This window comes from Haemaphysalis longicornis, unplaced genomic scaffold, assembly GCF_048455015.1.
Source record: "Haemaphysalis longicornis isolate Haplotype H1 unplaced genomic scaffold, Haemaphysalis longicornis Haplotype H1 scaffold_7, whole genome shotgun sequence".
NCBI classification, from domain to species: domain Eukaryota; kingdom Metazoa; phylum Arthropoda; class Arachnida; order Ixodida; family Ixodidae; genus Haemaphysalis; species Haemaphysalis longicornis.
In genome coordinates this window covers 179,780,906-179,794,754 of record NW_027526422.1, presented here as the reverse complement: position 1 = coordinate 179,794,754, position 13,849 = coordinate 179,780,906, and the positions used below count along the sequence as shown (strand labels likewise).

General features: G+C 50.7%; 1 protein-coding gene across 1 annotated transcript in view; it reads right to left on the bottom strand.

Moving 5' to 3' along the window:
- LOC144145586 (high-affinity choline transporter 1-like) overlaps positions 1–13,849 on the bottom strand; it is an 81,544-nt gene that overhangs the window by 54,972 nt on the left and 12,723 nt on the right. The window contains exons 3-4 of the mRNA XM_077677236.1: positions 13,473–13,628; positions 4,808–4,956 (exon numbers count right to left, since the gene is read on the bottom strand). Coding sequence (XP_077533362.1) covers positions 4,808–4,956; positions 13,473–13,628 — 305 coding nt within the window. The remainder of the gene's footprint in view (positions 1–4,807; positions 4,957–13,472; positions 13,629–13,849) is intronic.

Sequence of the window (13,849 nt, the reverse complement as noted above, 5' to 3'; positions counted from 1 at the left end):
TATGCCAGGATATGCACAGCGTGAGCTAAGGTTCAGCTGGTTATTCTGTCTGGTTGTCTAGGATTAGTTTGATTATCGTGCTCACTGCTGCTTCAATGACACACACACGGTATGCGCATTATGTGAGACATGTCCATTTATCAAGCGGCTCTGGCGCAGCGTCACCAATCACCCCCGAGCTCAGCTGGTTCCACAGGCGCACGCCGGTGTTGCTGCGATGCCCGACCCATCGGTTCCACACCCGGCCACCCCTCGCATGATTATCAAGTGGAACGGGCCGCCACGTGTGGAGCGGAGGTCGGCGAAGACGCTGGGCGCGGGTGTGTGAGAGACGCCGGGCTGCGAGCAACATTCTGTGCATCGTGTGAAGTAACTGCAGCACAGCTCTCCAGTAGCCACGCGAAACTCCTCAACCTCGGCCAGTGTAGCTCACGTTGCAAAACACTGTCCTTGTATGCGGAGAGTACCGGGTTAGAATCTGCTTACCGCCGGACACCCACAGGTTTCTTTGATGGGTACAGGCGTCCCTGTCCGATTGCGCCCTTTTGGAAGTGTTTTCACAACTGGAAAGCTGCCTTTACCCCCGCGAGAAAACCCTGAACTTTCTTGCGGGGCCACAGCCAAGGGACGGAACCTGCTCGAAGAGGCAGAGGCGGCGGAATTCGAGCTGATCTCGGACCCGCAGCAGCCGTCGCGAATCGGCACCTCTACGGCCAGGGACACCACGCCGGACCTCGCCTTCGTCTATCTCCCGGAGGCGAGGGACGTCCGCTGGAGAAACACGGGGTTGAACCTGGGAAGCGACCACCAGATCATAGAAGTGGAGATCCCCCTGCGGGTCAACGCGGGTGAAGAACCGAAGCGAAAGCACAAGATCACCGACTGGGAGGCTTTCCGGCGGCAGGAAACTCCGGCGGTCATCGATGACATAGGAAAGTGGACCGAAGGGCTAGCGAGCGCGGTCGAGCGTGTGAGCACCGAGATCGAGATCGACGAGTCGATACCCAACATGGACTCCCGACTCGCGCATCTGATGGAGGCGAGGCAATCTCTGCAGCGCAGGTGGAAACAGAGAAGGCACAGCAGGGCGCTACGAAAGAAAATCGCGCAGCTGGGCAGGGAAATCGAGCGCCACAGCCGGAAGCTTTGCGAGCAGCAGTGGCACGCCGTGTGTAACGAAGCGGACGGCCAGCTGCACGCGGACAAGACGTGGAAACTGCTTCGGCGCCTGCGGGACGAAACGGCGAGCAAGTCTTACCAGCAGCACAGACTCGCGCAGATCCTGCACGTGGCCATCAAGAATCACGGGGAGGATGAGGTAAAGAAACGCCTCAACGACCAATACCTACCCGAAGGCGAGCAAGCACGGCACCCCGAGTACGGCGGACCCGACAACCCCGCGCTCGACGCCGACATAGAAGAGTGGGAAGTACGCCGAGCGGTACAGGAGCTGAACTGCAGGTCGGCCGCCGGCCCCGACGGGATCGGCAACAAAGCCCTGAGAAACTTGAGTGACGGAGCCATCACGGCCCTGACCGGCTACTATAACGAGTGCTGGCGGAGAGGCGAGCTACCCAAACAATGGAAGCACGCCAAAACGATACTTATACCCAAGCCCAACAAAGCTCCGGGACTCGAGAACCTACGCCCGATCTCCCTAACGTCGTGCGTGGGGAAAGTACTGGAGCACGTGTTGAACAACAGATGGCAACCGCACATGGAGAGAAGCGGCGCGTACCCACCGTCCATGCTTGGCTTCCGGGCCCGGCTGAGCACGCAAGACGCGATGCTGCTCCTCCAACACGATCTGCTCGAGACCCCCCAAAAGACCGATGCGAGGGCGGTCCTGGGCTTGGATCTAAAGAGTGCCTTCGACAATGTGAAGCACTCGGCGATACTGCAACAGATCGAGAAACTCGGGCTGGGAAAGCGCTCGTACGATTACATCAGAGCCTTTCTGTCGGGCCGGACGGCTAACCTGCAGATCGGGCACCTGACCCTAGACGAACGCAAGCTGGGCAGCGTCGGAACCCCGCAAGGAGCGGTAATCTCCCCGTTCCTGTTCAACGCAGTGATGATCCCCGTGGCGGAGAGACTGTCGCAAATGCAGCAGATCCGTCACACGATATATGCGGACGACATCACGATATGGACGACGGGGGGAACCGTCGGGCACATGGAGGACTCGTTACAAGAGGCAATCGCCACGGTCGAAGACTGCCTCCAGGGCACGGGACTGCGCTGCTCGCCACAAAAGTCCGAGCTCCTGATCCTGCCACCGACCGGATACTGGAGAAAATCCGTCGGAGGGGAGGCCGAGAAAATCGTGCTTCGAACAACAGACGGTACAGAAGTCCCGCACGTTAAGGGCCTCAGAGTCTTGGGTATGCACCTAGACTCTGGGGGCGACAATCACACGGCCCTGGAACGGCTCCTGACGAAGATTGGGGTGGCCACCCGTCTCGTCAAACAGGTATCCACGAAGCACAGCGGCATGCGGGAGGCAAACCTCCTACGCCTCCTGCAGTCGTTTGTGCTGAGCCACGTCGCGTACGTAGGAGCCTTCCACGCGTGGCGAAGACACGAAAGAGACAAGATCAATGCGGCGATCAGGAGCTCCTACAAGGCGGCGCTGGGACTGCTGCAATGTACCAGTAACGCGGCCCTGGCAAAGTTGGGCATACATAACTCCCTGGAGGAAATCGGGGAGGCCCAACGGGCGGCGCAGATTGCCCGCCTCGGAACGACCGCGACGGGAAGAATGATACTGCAGAGCGTCGGGGCGAGTCCAACGACGACCGGGGAAGATCGCGAGGACCTGCCCGCAGAGCTAGCAAGATCACTGAGGGTGCCGCCGCTCCCGCGGAACGTGCATCCGGAACGAAACGAAGAGAGAAGACTCGCGAGGGCGAGAGCCCTGGCGGAGGCGCACAAGGAAGACCAGCGGGCGGCCTACGTCGACGCGGCGGCGTACGGCGGTAAGCCGGGACGCTACGCAATCGTGGTGGTCAGGGCGTCCGACGGGGAGATGGTGGCAGCCGGCAGCGTCCGGGCGGCCACGAGCGAACAGGCAGAAGAGGCAGCCATAGCGCTGGCGCTAAGAAACTGCCCAGAGATGACTACAATACTCAGCGACTCCCGAGCCGCCGTGGCAGGCTACAGCCGCGGTCGCGTCGGAAGACCGGCTGCGAGAATCCTCCCGAGAGGAAAGGAGACCGTAACAACGCTGAGGTGGTTCCCGGCCCACGTCGGAGCCCTCCCCGGCGGTACGCCCAACCGCAACGAGGGCGCGGACGCCGTCGCGCGAGAAATCGTGCACCGCGCGACGCCCCCCCGTGCCCAAGTCCTGCGGACGGAAGACAACATGGAGCCCCTAGCCGGCTACAGTGAGATACTGGCGTGGTACAAGGAGGGACGCCGCGAGCTTCCCGGCCCTCATCGGGGGCTGGGGAGGCACGAGGGCGTGCTCTTCAGACAGCTACAAGTCGGGACAGTGTTGACGCCGGCACTGGCCCGGCACATGTGCTCGGACATTCCCGGCGACGGTGTGTGCTGTGTGTGCGGGGTGGAACTGGCCACCCTGGCCCACATACTTTGGAACTGTGACGAACCTGTGCGGGGTGTGCGGGGCCCCGGCCCGCTACCACCGGACATCGAGAAGTGCATCCGCTCGACGGATGAGGGCGACCAACTATACGCGATCCAGCGGCTCGAGGAAGCCCTGGGCCGGCAGAAGCGAACGGGAGACCCTCCTGCTGGGGGAGCGCTCCCTAGTAGCCGAAGCCAAGGCCTGGGTACCCCTTGAGGCCCAGGGTAGGCGGGGGCGGTAAAGCCCTGCGTGGTGAATCCCGCCCCCCTCGCAGGATTTATTAATAAAGGTCATTTTCTCTCTCTCTCCTGACCCCCTATAACATTGCAATGCCCGGGGGGTGAAAGATTCTGGCGGCTGTGTCTTGCCACAGGCGGCAACCGAGTTGACCGCCCAACGTGGCTGTGGAAATTACCATGCGCATTCGCGCACCTTGGTGGCGCCGGGCACCTACCGGTAATATAGGTACAAGCTACCCCACGGCCTGGCGCTCGGCCCATGTGCGCGACTACAACGTTGGGAAGTTGACCTGGCTTGTACGGGAAATCGCCCGTATGGAAAGGGGTGGAGGAAAACTGCCTCAGTCGGACATATCCGGTGATTGTGTAAAGTGCAGGGTTATGACCGTGCACGTTTTCCCTTATATAGCTGCCGGAAAACCCTGCTCTTGCGTTCCAAGAAGTGCTTTCTTCCAACATTTACCTCCCGGAAAGCCGGGGACGAAAGGAAAGCCGTTGCGGGACGCACGTTATCACTTCAAGATCATTTTTTCATACATTGCGGATGTTTTTTTTATTGTCTGAAGCCAACAAATGTTTCGAACGAACAGTATTTTTAACAATATACATCGGGTGGAGACGGGAAGCCTGAACCTGAAAACCATTTTGTTTTACCACGGGGCGGAGGGGGGGGGGGGGCATATTTCCGCGGTTTAGACGGGATGGAAACTGACGCGCGCCGTGGCATTGCAACCCTAGAGGCGCAGGGCCACCCTTCGAATGCCGATGTTAAAAACATACAACAAGAAAATCGTCTGCTGTATACGTATGTTGCAATTTCTGTTAATTGAAATAAACCTCTGTTACCAATCCTCGCCTTTGCTGCGCATTCTTCTGACCGTGAGGGCCTCACTGGCAAGAGGTTCAGAGGGCAACGGGTGGTGAGTAATAAGGAACCCTGCGCAAGTCTGACTACAGGTGTAAAAGATAAATCACACACCAGGCCGAAAAAGATGGCCAGCAGCTGAATGACGTCCGTGTATGCCACCGAATACAGGCCCCCAGTGAAAGTGTAGAAGAGGGCGATGCACGCAGACGCAATCACCGACTCCGTGCGCTGCAAGTCCATGATCACCTCTACCGTGGCACCTGCGAAACACACGGAAAGTTTATTCATAGCGGCCCTGTTTAACCCGGCCGTCCATTGTCCAACGCAATCTGAAAACCTTCAATAGGAAAGAAAAACACGCCTCCTTTGGTCTGTCGGCGTCTGTCCTGTTGAGCTATCATCACAATTTTTCTTTATCACCTGGATTCGACAATACACAACACATCAGATATCACCAGTGATTATGCAACAACACGGTGAGTCTGCGCAACTGAGGGCTAGTGATGCCCTTTAAAATTCCTGCAATGACGAAAGCTCCTCTATTTTTGGCAGCCACACAAGTGAGATCTCTTGAGATTTAATAACTTCCACAAAACGATGAACACATTCTCTGAAATACTGCTTTGCAGAACGGTGTGCGTGAGCGCCATATGCTCTGGAGGCCCAGCGCCATGACTAAGTCATACGGCATTCCATCATCTGTCTACGGAGAGATATCTTATGCCATGAGGGTGCAGCGGCAAGTCTTTGAAAAGTCTCTAGTCTCTAGAACATCAAAAAAATATACGCCCTCCCACCAATGCAAAAAAAACGTGGTCTATCGTTTCCGGCGATTTGCAGCTAAAGCAATCTGTCCCCCATGCACAAAAAGCCGCCTTTCTTCCATGTACGTCCGGACTAATAATCTTCGCGCTTGTAGCCGAGAGAAAAAAAGACTTTACTCCAGGCTGTACTTGCATTATTTTCACCCTTTTCAGCACATTCTGGCCGGGTCCTCCACAGTACATAACAATGTACAAGGACAAAGGGAAGACAACATCTACAATATCATTGTACAGGGTTTTCCGCTTCACTGTGCTTATATAAACTTTAGAAAAACGTGCCCTCAAAAAAAGTTCACACTCCCAACTACTATAAAAAAATTAGAAAAATACAGGCCGACAGGCACTCTGTGGAGGCAACATAGTCAGGAAGTGTCTTGTCCAGCTTTAGTTGAAATATCATTGTACAGGGTTTTCCCCTTCACTATGCTTATAGAAACTTTAGTAAAACGTGCCCTCAAAAAAAGTTCACACTCCAAACTACTATAAAAAATCCGAAAATACAGCCCGGCAGGCACTCCGTGGTGGCAACATAGTCAGGAAGTGTCCTGCCCAGCTTTAGTTGACATGCGGTGTGGAGAAAATGGTCCTTTACATCCCTTAAGAAAAGAAATCTTCACTAGCTGTCGCACAAATGCTCAAGTCCCAGTCACCCATCTTTCACTCGCCTAGACAGTTTTTCGAGGCTGAACCTTTCCCAGGTTGAGTCCCATACAAAAACCGCAAACACCCGATGCAGCTTTTGCACATTCGCACGATAGCAATACAAACCCTGCAATACATACGACAATTTATAAACGAAAAACAATGCACACCGTTGCCCTAGCAAAGGTGGACAAAAAATACCCTTCCCACTTGTCAGCCTTTGCGCGAGTTTCCTGATTCTGTTCCCGCCAATAAAGTTACCTGTCCCTATAGAACTGCAAATGGGCCTAAGGTGCTTCCCTGTGGTCTTTTCCCAGCCGACGTTAGCAAAAGTGTCGAGGGTTCACTGCCACTCGCCGTGCCAGAACCCCAGGCACTTTCCCCAGTTAACCAAGCTTCCAGTAACTACACAGAACAGCTTTATAAATGTCCACAACTCTTCGTATACTGAACGTGTCCTCGCAGAGAAATGTCGTCTGCGTACGCCAAAAGCTTGACTTCTGACGAAGGCGGAACCCTCGTATATCAGCATCTTTTAAAACACGCAAACATAATGTCTCAATCTAAATGCAGAACAAAATTCCGCTGAGCGGGCAGCCCTGGCGCACAGAGCGTTACACGCTAATGCACGAAACAGACATTGCTAACCCAATGTCCCGTTCACAATTAACCGCGTACTGCAATTCCGGTACGCCAGTGCCGCCCCCTCCTGAACAATTCACGTGACACGCAGTCAAATGCATTTTAAAGGTGGAGCTGAATGAATCATAGCGACAGGCACTCGCGTGACGTCGCTACACTCAAGCACGCACCTAGCCTTATGCATGTGGGTGCATATGGACCTTCCTCGTATGCTGCATGTTTGGTGAGGGCCTACTATTTCATGTATCACATTTTGGAGGCCTTTGGCGAGAATTTTCATAAATACTTTATAATCGACGATGGTAAGCGGGATAGGTCCACATGCTGTGACTTGCTTAAGTTATCCGATATCTTATTTTTTTTGGAATTAAACTGTGTGAACTGATCCACAGGACATTGGCAGTGAGTTCAAATTATAAGCCTCGTTGATAACCACAGCCAATAACAGCACTGTCGTGGGCCGGGAGACTTCCCTGGTTAAAATTGTCTATTCATCTTCTTCTTTTGATGTTATTGACTGCTCCAATCGATCCCTCGTTTCATTGTCGAGTCTCGGCATGTTTTCTCGAAATTCTTTCTTAAAGGTTTCATGGTCCACAGTCCGAAAAGCAAAGAGCGTTTGATAATAGTACTCGATGAAAGCACGTTCCATGTGCTTCTTATCTCCAGATGTTATGCCGTTCCATTACATTTCGTCTATATGATTTCGCCGATCATGTGCTTTTTTGAGCCCAAGGCCCTCTTAGTAGGCCTTTCACCGACTATTGATTGGTGAACTCTTGCGAGTGCGAGTATTCCGTGGTAGCGATCCTCCAGTGTTTGTTTAATTGCCTAATGTCGTCTTTGAACACGCCTGCCGCTGAGTTTTTTTGCTCCGTCAGCTTGTTCAATATTGCCCGTAACGCCCTTTACTTCATGTTTTGCTCATACTTTATGCTGCTGGTCCGCTCAATAGGTTTAATTTTAATTGTTTGCATACTGCGCTGCCACATTTCTAAAAACGTATTGTGGCCCCGCTTTTCTATTTGGTAAGCTCGTCTTATTTCTTCGCTGAAATTTTGGTCAGATCCTCCAGTGTTTGTTTAATTGCCTAATGTCGTCTTTGAACACGCCTGCCGCTGAGTTTTTTTGCTCCGTCAGCTTGTTCAATATTGCCCGTAACGCCTTTTACTTCATGTTTTGCTCATACTTTATGCTGCTGGTCCGCTCAATAGGTTTAATTTTAATTGCTTGCATACTGCGCTGCCACATTTCTGAAAACGTATTGTGGCTCCGCTTTTCTATTTGGTAAGCTTGTCTTATTTCTTCGCTGAAATTTTGGTCATTAGGAATGGTTGCGCTTAGCTTCCACAACTTCCATGTAAAAGTGTTACGCCGGTTTTCGTACCCTGTTCTGCGAGCTATCATCGCATTCCGAACTATGCGACAAAGCCAGCGAGCGAACAAACGAACAAACGAACGATTGAGCGAGCGAACGGACGAACGGGTGAAAGAACGTGTTGCGGGAACGTACGCTCACGTGCAGTGCAAAGCCAACGCATCCAATAACCCTAGGAAAAAAAAATGCCGCTTTTCCGATGCAGGCGAAAAGCAAAAACGCCCGTTTGTACGAGATTTCGGCGCACGTTAAAGATCCCCAGGTGGTCAAAATTCATCCGGAGCCCTCCACTACGGCGCGCCTCATCGTCTGCGTTTCGTCGGCGCGTTAAACCCAAGGAGGTTGCATAAAACTTCTGGAGTGGAGGGCTCCCATAGCCGGCAACGCGGTGAGGTGAAGCCGGGGAAACCGGTCGGCGGCCATATTGCCATGGGCAGAAAGGGCGCTTAGCTGGTAGGGACGCTTAGTGTCTTGCGTGTTCCTTTGGGTTTACATGGGAGATACCGATAGCTAAGTTGGATTGTTCGATTAGGTTATTTGATGGAAGCATCTATTTCGCCTTTCGCATAAACTATTGACGTGACTCGAGCAGCGAATTAGCGTTTTCATCTCTTTAAGTGGTGAAGAGCCGTGGTGAAGAGCCTAGTTCTGTGCTAGTTCTGTGCTAGAAACACCACTATTGCTTTGATTTCAATAAAATCCGCCGCGGTGGCTCAGTGACTGAAGCGTTGTGCTGCTGAGCACAAGGACGCGGGTTCGATTTTGGGCCGCGGCGGCCGCTTTTCTGATGGAGGCGAAAAGCAAAAACGCCCGTGTGTTCGAGATTTCGGCGCGCGTTAAAGATGTCCAGGTGGTCAGAATTAACCCGGAGCCCTCCACTACGACAAGCCTCATCGTCTGCGTCGTGTCGGCGCATTAAAACGTCATAATCAATCAATCTTTCATTTGAATAAACGTTTATTTGGTGTCTGTAAGGTTATAGGCCACACCTTAAGTATTAAAACTACATGTTGCACACCATGACAAGAGGTGCCGCGTGAAAACGGCTACTAATTCCCGCATTTCACGCTGTAAAGTACTGTACCCCTTTGTTCTAGCGTGATTAGTGGGCGCTTGCTTCTTCTAGCAGCAGTGCCGGAATTCATTAATGTTAATCACGCAACTCTCACACCCAAACAAGCTTTGTCGGAACTGTGTATCGAGACGACTTGTTTTTAAACAGTGCTGCAACATGCAAGTTTTCTGGTTCATACGTCATCCGCATTGATGGCACATGCACAAGACCAAATTAAGTAGCATGCTGAGTTACTCTGCGGTCCACACTTTATAATTCTCTGTTTCCGTTCATCGCTACAATTTCTAGCTTTTCCTTGTATTTTACGAAATGTATATGTAGTACCCTTAAGCTGGTCACAGCTGTTTCTTTATTCAGCGTACACAGTCTATACAATTGATGCACATTCCGTGTCTCCCTCGCGCTGTTTTTTTTTTTCAGGAGGTTAATTACATTCTCAACTTCGTTAACCACGCATATTCGTACGCGATTAACCCGCTATTGAAAAGAAAACTGCGCGCAGGAGGTTACTGTTGGCGTTCACAGCCTCGCTAACCGTGTACGTTTGCACGCTAGTAGCGCCTGCTGTTTATTAACACGGGGACGAAGAACGCGGGAGAGCATTGCATCAATGAATTGTACAAAGCTAAGTGAAATGGCTCGGCTAACCTCGCCTTTACAATTAAACTCCAATTAAAACCCTGCGAGTACTGGCGTAAGGCGGGCTGAGCGCAAATAAAATATTCGACGGCACTGCCTTGGTTTATGTCGTTAATACACAGGGCGGTCAATTTTGAGTCGACAGGTTTTATTATAATTACGCGCTTAAATGTCCGTAAAAATCACCTCTACAGTGATGTTGTGCACCCAGGAAAAAACAAAGGAGGTGGTAACTATTGATGTCGGTGGCCTAATTAACCAATATTCATTAATTATCCTTTAATGGCTGCAGTAAGCAGGCATGTTTGTATTGCAAATTTAGGTGCAATCATGTTTCTGCGCTGTATCATTTAGCAGAAATCCTCAAGCGCCCTGGCGCCATTTTAAGAAATCAACCGGCAACAGTTACGAGAGATTCCACTAGCTAGGTTCCACGTTCTGCTTGGAACGCACGTGGAGTAGGGCAACGTGGTTCTATCAGCGTTGAAGTAGGGCGCCTCGATTCATGCGCGTCTCCGCCGTACGGCAGCGTTGGCATCGAGACACCTGGCTTGGAGCAGTGGAACGCGGTAAATTTAAAATGATTTAAGCAAAACTTTCGCGTCTTTACCTTGGGAGGAGCGCGACGCAAGAGGAACAACATGAGAGGTGAGCGGGAAAGCGAAGGGAGACCCTTACTTGGCAAAAGTAGATAAAGACTATCGTCTTTTGTCGACATTTGCAACAAAAGAAGCAGATATGCGGTCAATTTTTCACTAGGGTTATTGTTAGCGTTGGCTTTGCACTGCACGTGAGCGTTCGTTCGCGCACAAGTTTTTTGACCCGTTCGTTCGTTCGCTCGCTCGTTCGCTCGCTCGCTTTGTCTCATAGGCCTGACTGCCGCAAATGAGCAGCTCTGAACCACTCGTAACAGTAGAGACGTTTAAGGTTGAGCTTGATCCGGTGGCATGGCGTCGTTCACGCTTGCGCGTGGGCTTGAGCCACGTGAGGAGCTCGCCAAAGTCCGCGGATCAAATGGGGAGAAAAAGACAACTCGCGCTACAGACGCCGAATTCGCGAAGCCGGCTGCGTCGGGTTATAGCGCCTGCTGACGAGGTCCACTTTGTGAGAGCAGCGAAAGCCTGCGGACCAAAACGACTGGGGCCTCCCAATCATCGATATCTTTTAGCGGCCAGTTCGGAAATCCATGCGAGCAGCAACAGCCGTGTGTCCGACTAAGGGAGAGAGGCCGCCAGCTCTGCCGTTTCTCCAGCCTTAAACCACTAGTTCAAGCTCCACCATTTATTTATGTTGTAATTATTTCATTCTATTGTATTTATTTATTTATTTATTTATTTATTTATTTATTTATTTATTTATTTATTTATTTATTTATTTATTTATTTATTTATTTATTTATTTATTTATTTATTTACACTGGACCTTTCCGGGTGATGCAACTGGGTACATGAGGATTATAGGCATAGGAAGAGACAGCATACAAGGGTAGCAAACCATAAATTCAATGCAGGCGGTAAAATGAGTATTTTGTATTTATTTGTGGTAATTGGTTGGGAATTGCCATCGAGGTGCGTGGGAGGGAGGGGCGTGTTATATTGCAAAATGATTGCAGCAGGGTTTGTTTCCCATGGCAGGTTAGAGATGTCTGCGATTTTGTGTGACGCCCTGTGACTAAAGAGGAACACATGGGGAAGGAATTCATTCAATTCGTCGGCAACACAGGGTCTATCGATGTTTCCAATCAATGCATGTTTCAATCGGTCGCCTTCGGGCGCAATCGTGTTGTACGCATTTGTAATCGTAAAAAAACATAAATCAACATATAAATCTTGCATTAAGTTAAGTTATTTGAGTGCGGTAGTAGTGACGCTGCTCAAACGTGGAGTGCTTTACGATACCACTGTAGGTGTCATCTTTTACCGGTTTCGGAACAGCGTAGGTAATTATAAAAGAGAAGACTACTGGTGGAGTGCCACGTAATTGTCTTCCGACACCACGCGTGGCTGCTCGGTCGCCGTCTTGGTTGGTGGCCTATCTGCTGCGTGGCGGCCAGCTTGGCTGCCTTTGTGCTGAAGTGTTTAACGTTATCCCGCCCTGTTTGCGAGAATTCGCACCTTTGAGGCCAGGCCCGCTTGGTCCTGGTCCTCAGATTCAGCAAATAAATACCAGTAGTTCTGTCATCATCATCATCATCATCATGAGCTTGTTTGTGTCCACTGCAGGATGAAAGCCTCTCCCTAAGATTTCCAGCCACGCCTATCGAGTTTGTCGGAGTAGTTCTGTACTCCGACAAAACAAAAATCTACGGCAACGACGATGACCCACAACTGCAAAACTTAGTTCAGTTTGAAAAGCTCCTTCGATGGGAAAAAAATACCGATGTGAGAAGAAAGCGTCGATAACTGATGTCCCCTCAACGCTAAGGGGAATAGCAACTCGGTAGTTCAGGATAGCGACAAACAGTTTTTTTTTTGTCTCGTGCATGCTACTCGCGCAAATTCAACACGGAATTAGTTGAGTCTCAGGTGTTCCTTTACGAGGGCTACTTTTTCAGGGAAATTCCCTAGATTTGCCGAAATGCTGAGGTCTAGCTTAGGCAATGTGCATCGGTGCGTCGTATATTACTATCTAGTGCTTCAAGTAATGAGTAAGTAACGCTAAACGCCACGGTGGCTTTCTCGGCCACTGAACTCGAGTTTGCGGTTGCGATTAGGGCACACAATTTTGTAGTTTCCAACTACTGGGAATACGCAAGATTAGGAGGCACTCTACACTGAAATAAAAATGGCATTTGAATATGTATAAAAACAAATAACACCCGAGGGCAGAGAATGTACACGTACTTCTCTTTTCGTCCCTTGGCAATGGTGCCTATGGATTTGGAATTACTTATATTGGTACGACTACCCGCCGCGGTGGCTCAGTGGCTAAGGCGTTGTGCTACTGGGAACGAGGTCGCGGGTTAGATTACCGGCTGTGGCGGCCGCTTTTCTGATGGAGGCGAAAAGCAAAAACGCCCAAGTGTACGAGATCTCGGTGCACGTTAAAGATCCACATGTGGTCGAAAATAATCCGGAGCCCTCCACTACGGCGGGCCTCATTGCCTAGCTGCGTTGCGTCGGGGCTTTAAATCAATCAATCAATCAATCAATCAATCAATCAATCAATCAATCAATCAATCAATCAATCAATCAATCAATCAATCAATCAATCAATCAATCAATCAATCAATCAATCAATCAATCAATCAATCAATCAATCAATCAATCAACCAATCAATCAATCAATCAATCAATCAATCAATAGAAACATTCGTAAGACTTCCCACACCCACTTCTCCGGAATGCCAGGAGCCCGAACTTAGCGGAAGGCGGAAATTAAATGCGACAAGGTGGCGCGCATTAACGTGGAGTCATGACTACGAGAACATCAATTTTGGTAGTTGCCTCGCTTGCACAACCATCCACATGCCCTCAACAGCTTCGTTGCTTGAACGATAAGAATAAATTTTACATTGAGTCCCTTTGATGGTCTTTAAGGGTTTCTTTCCGAATTTACAGTAAAGGAGGCACTCACCCAGTGCGGCGAGGATGGCGGCAGACCAGAAGACCTCTCCGCAGAGCGCCGGTATGAAGAGCAGGCAGCCCATGCGGGCGCCAAAGTGCTGTTGGAAGGGGTCAAGCATCGTCTTGTAGCCAGCATTGCGCATCTTTACGGCGAACAGGTAGCCGCCTGAAAGGTAGGCCGTGCGTTGCGTGAATGCACCATCTGAGGGGGTATTCACTGAGGGGAATGCAAGTTCAAGCCGCATTCCTACTTCACTAATGTCTCTTAACTATCGTTAGCATGGCGCCAAGATTGTAAGAAAATGAAATTATCACCTAACCTAAATGAACCAACAGCAGGTTCATCCTCTGAGCAACTGTTTTCTACATATGAACAGCTTGTGATCG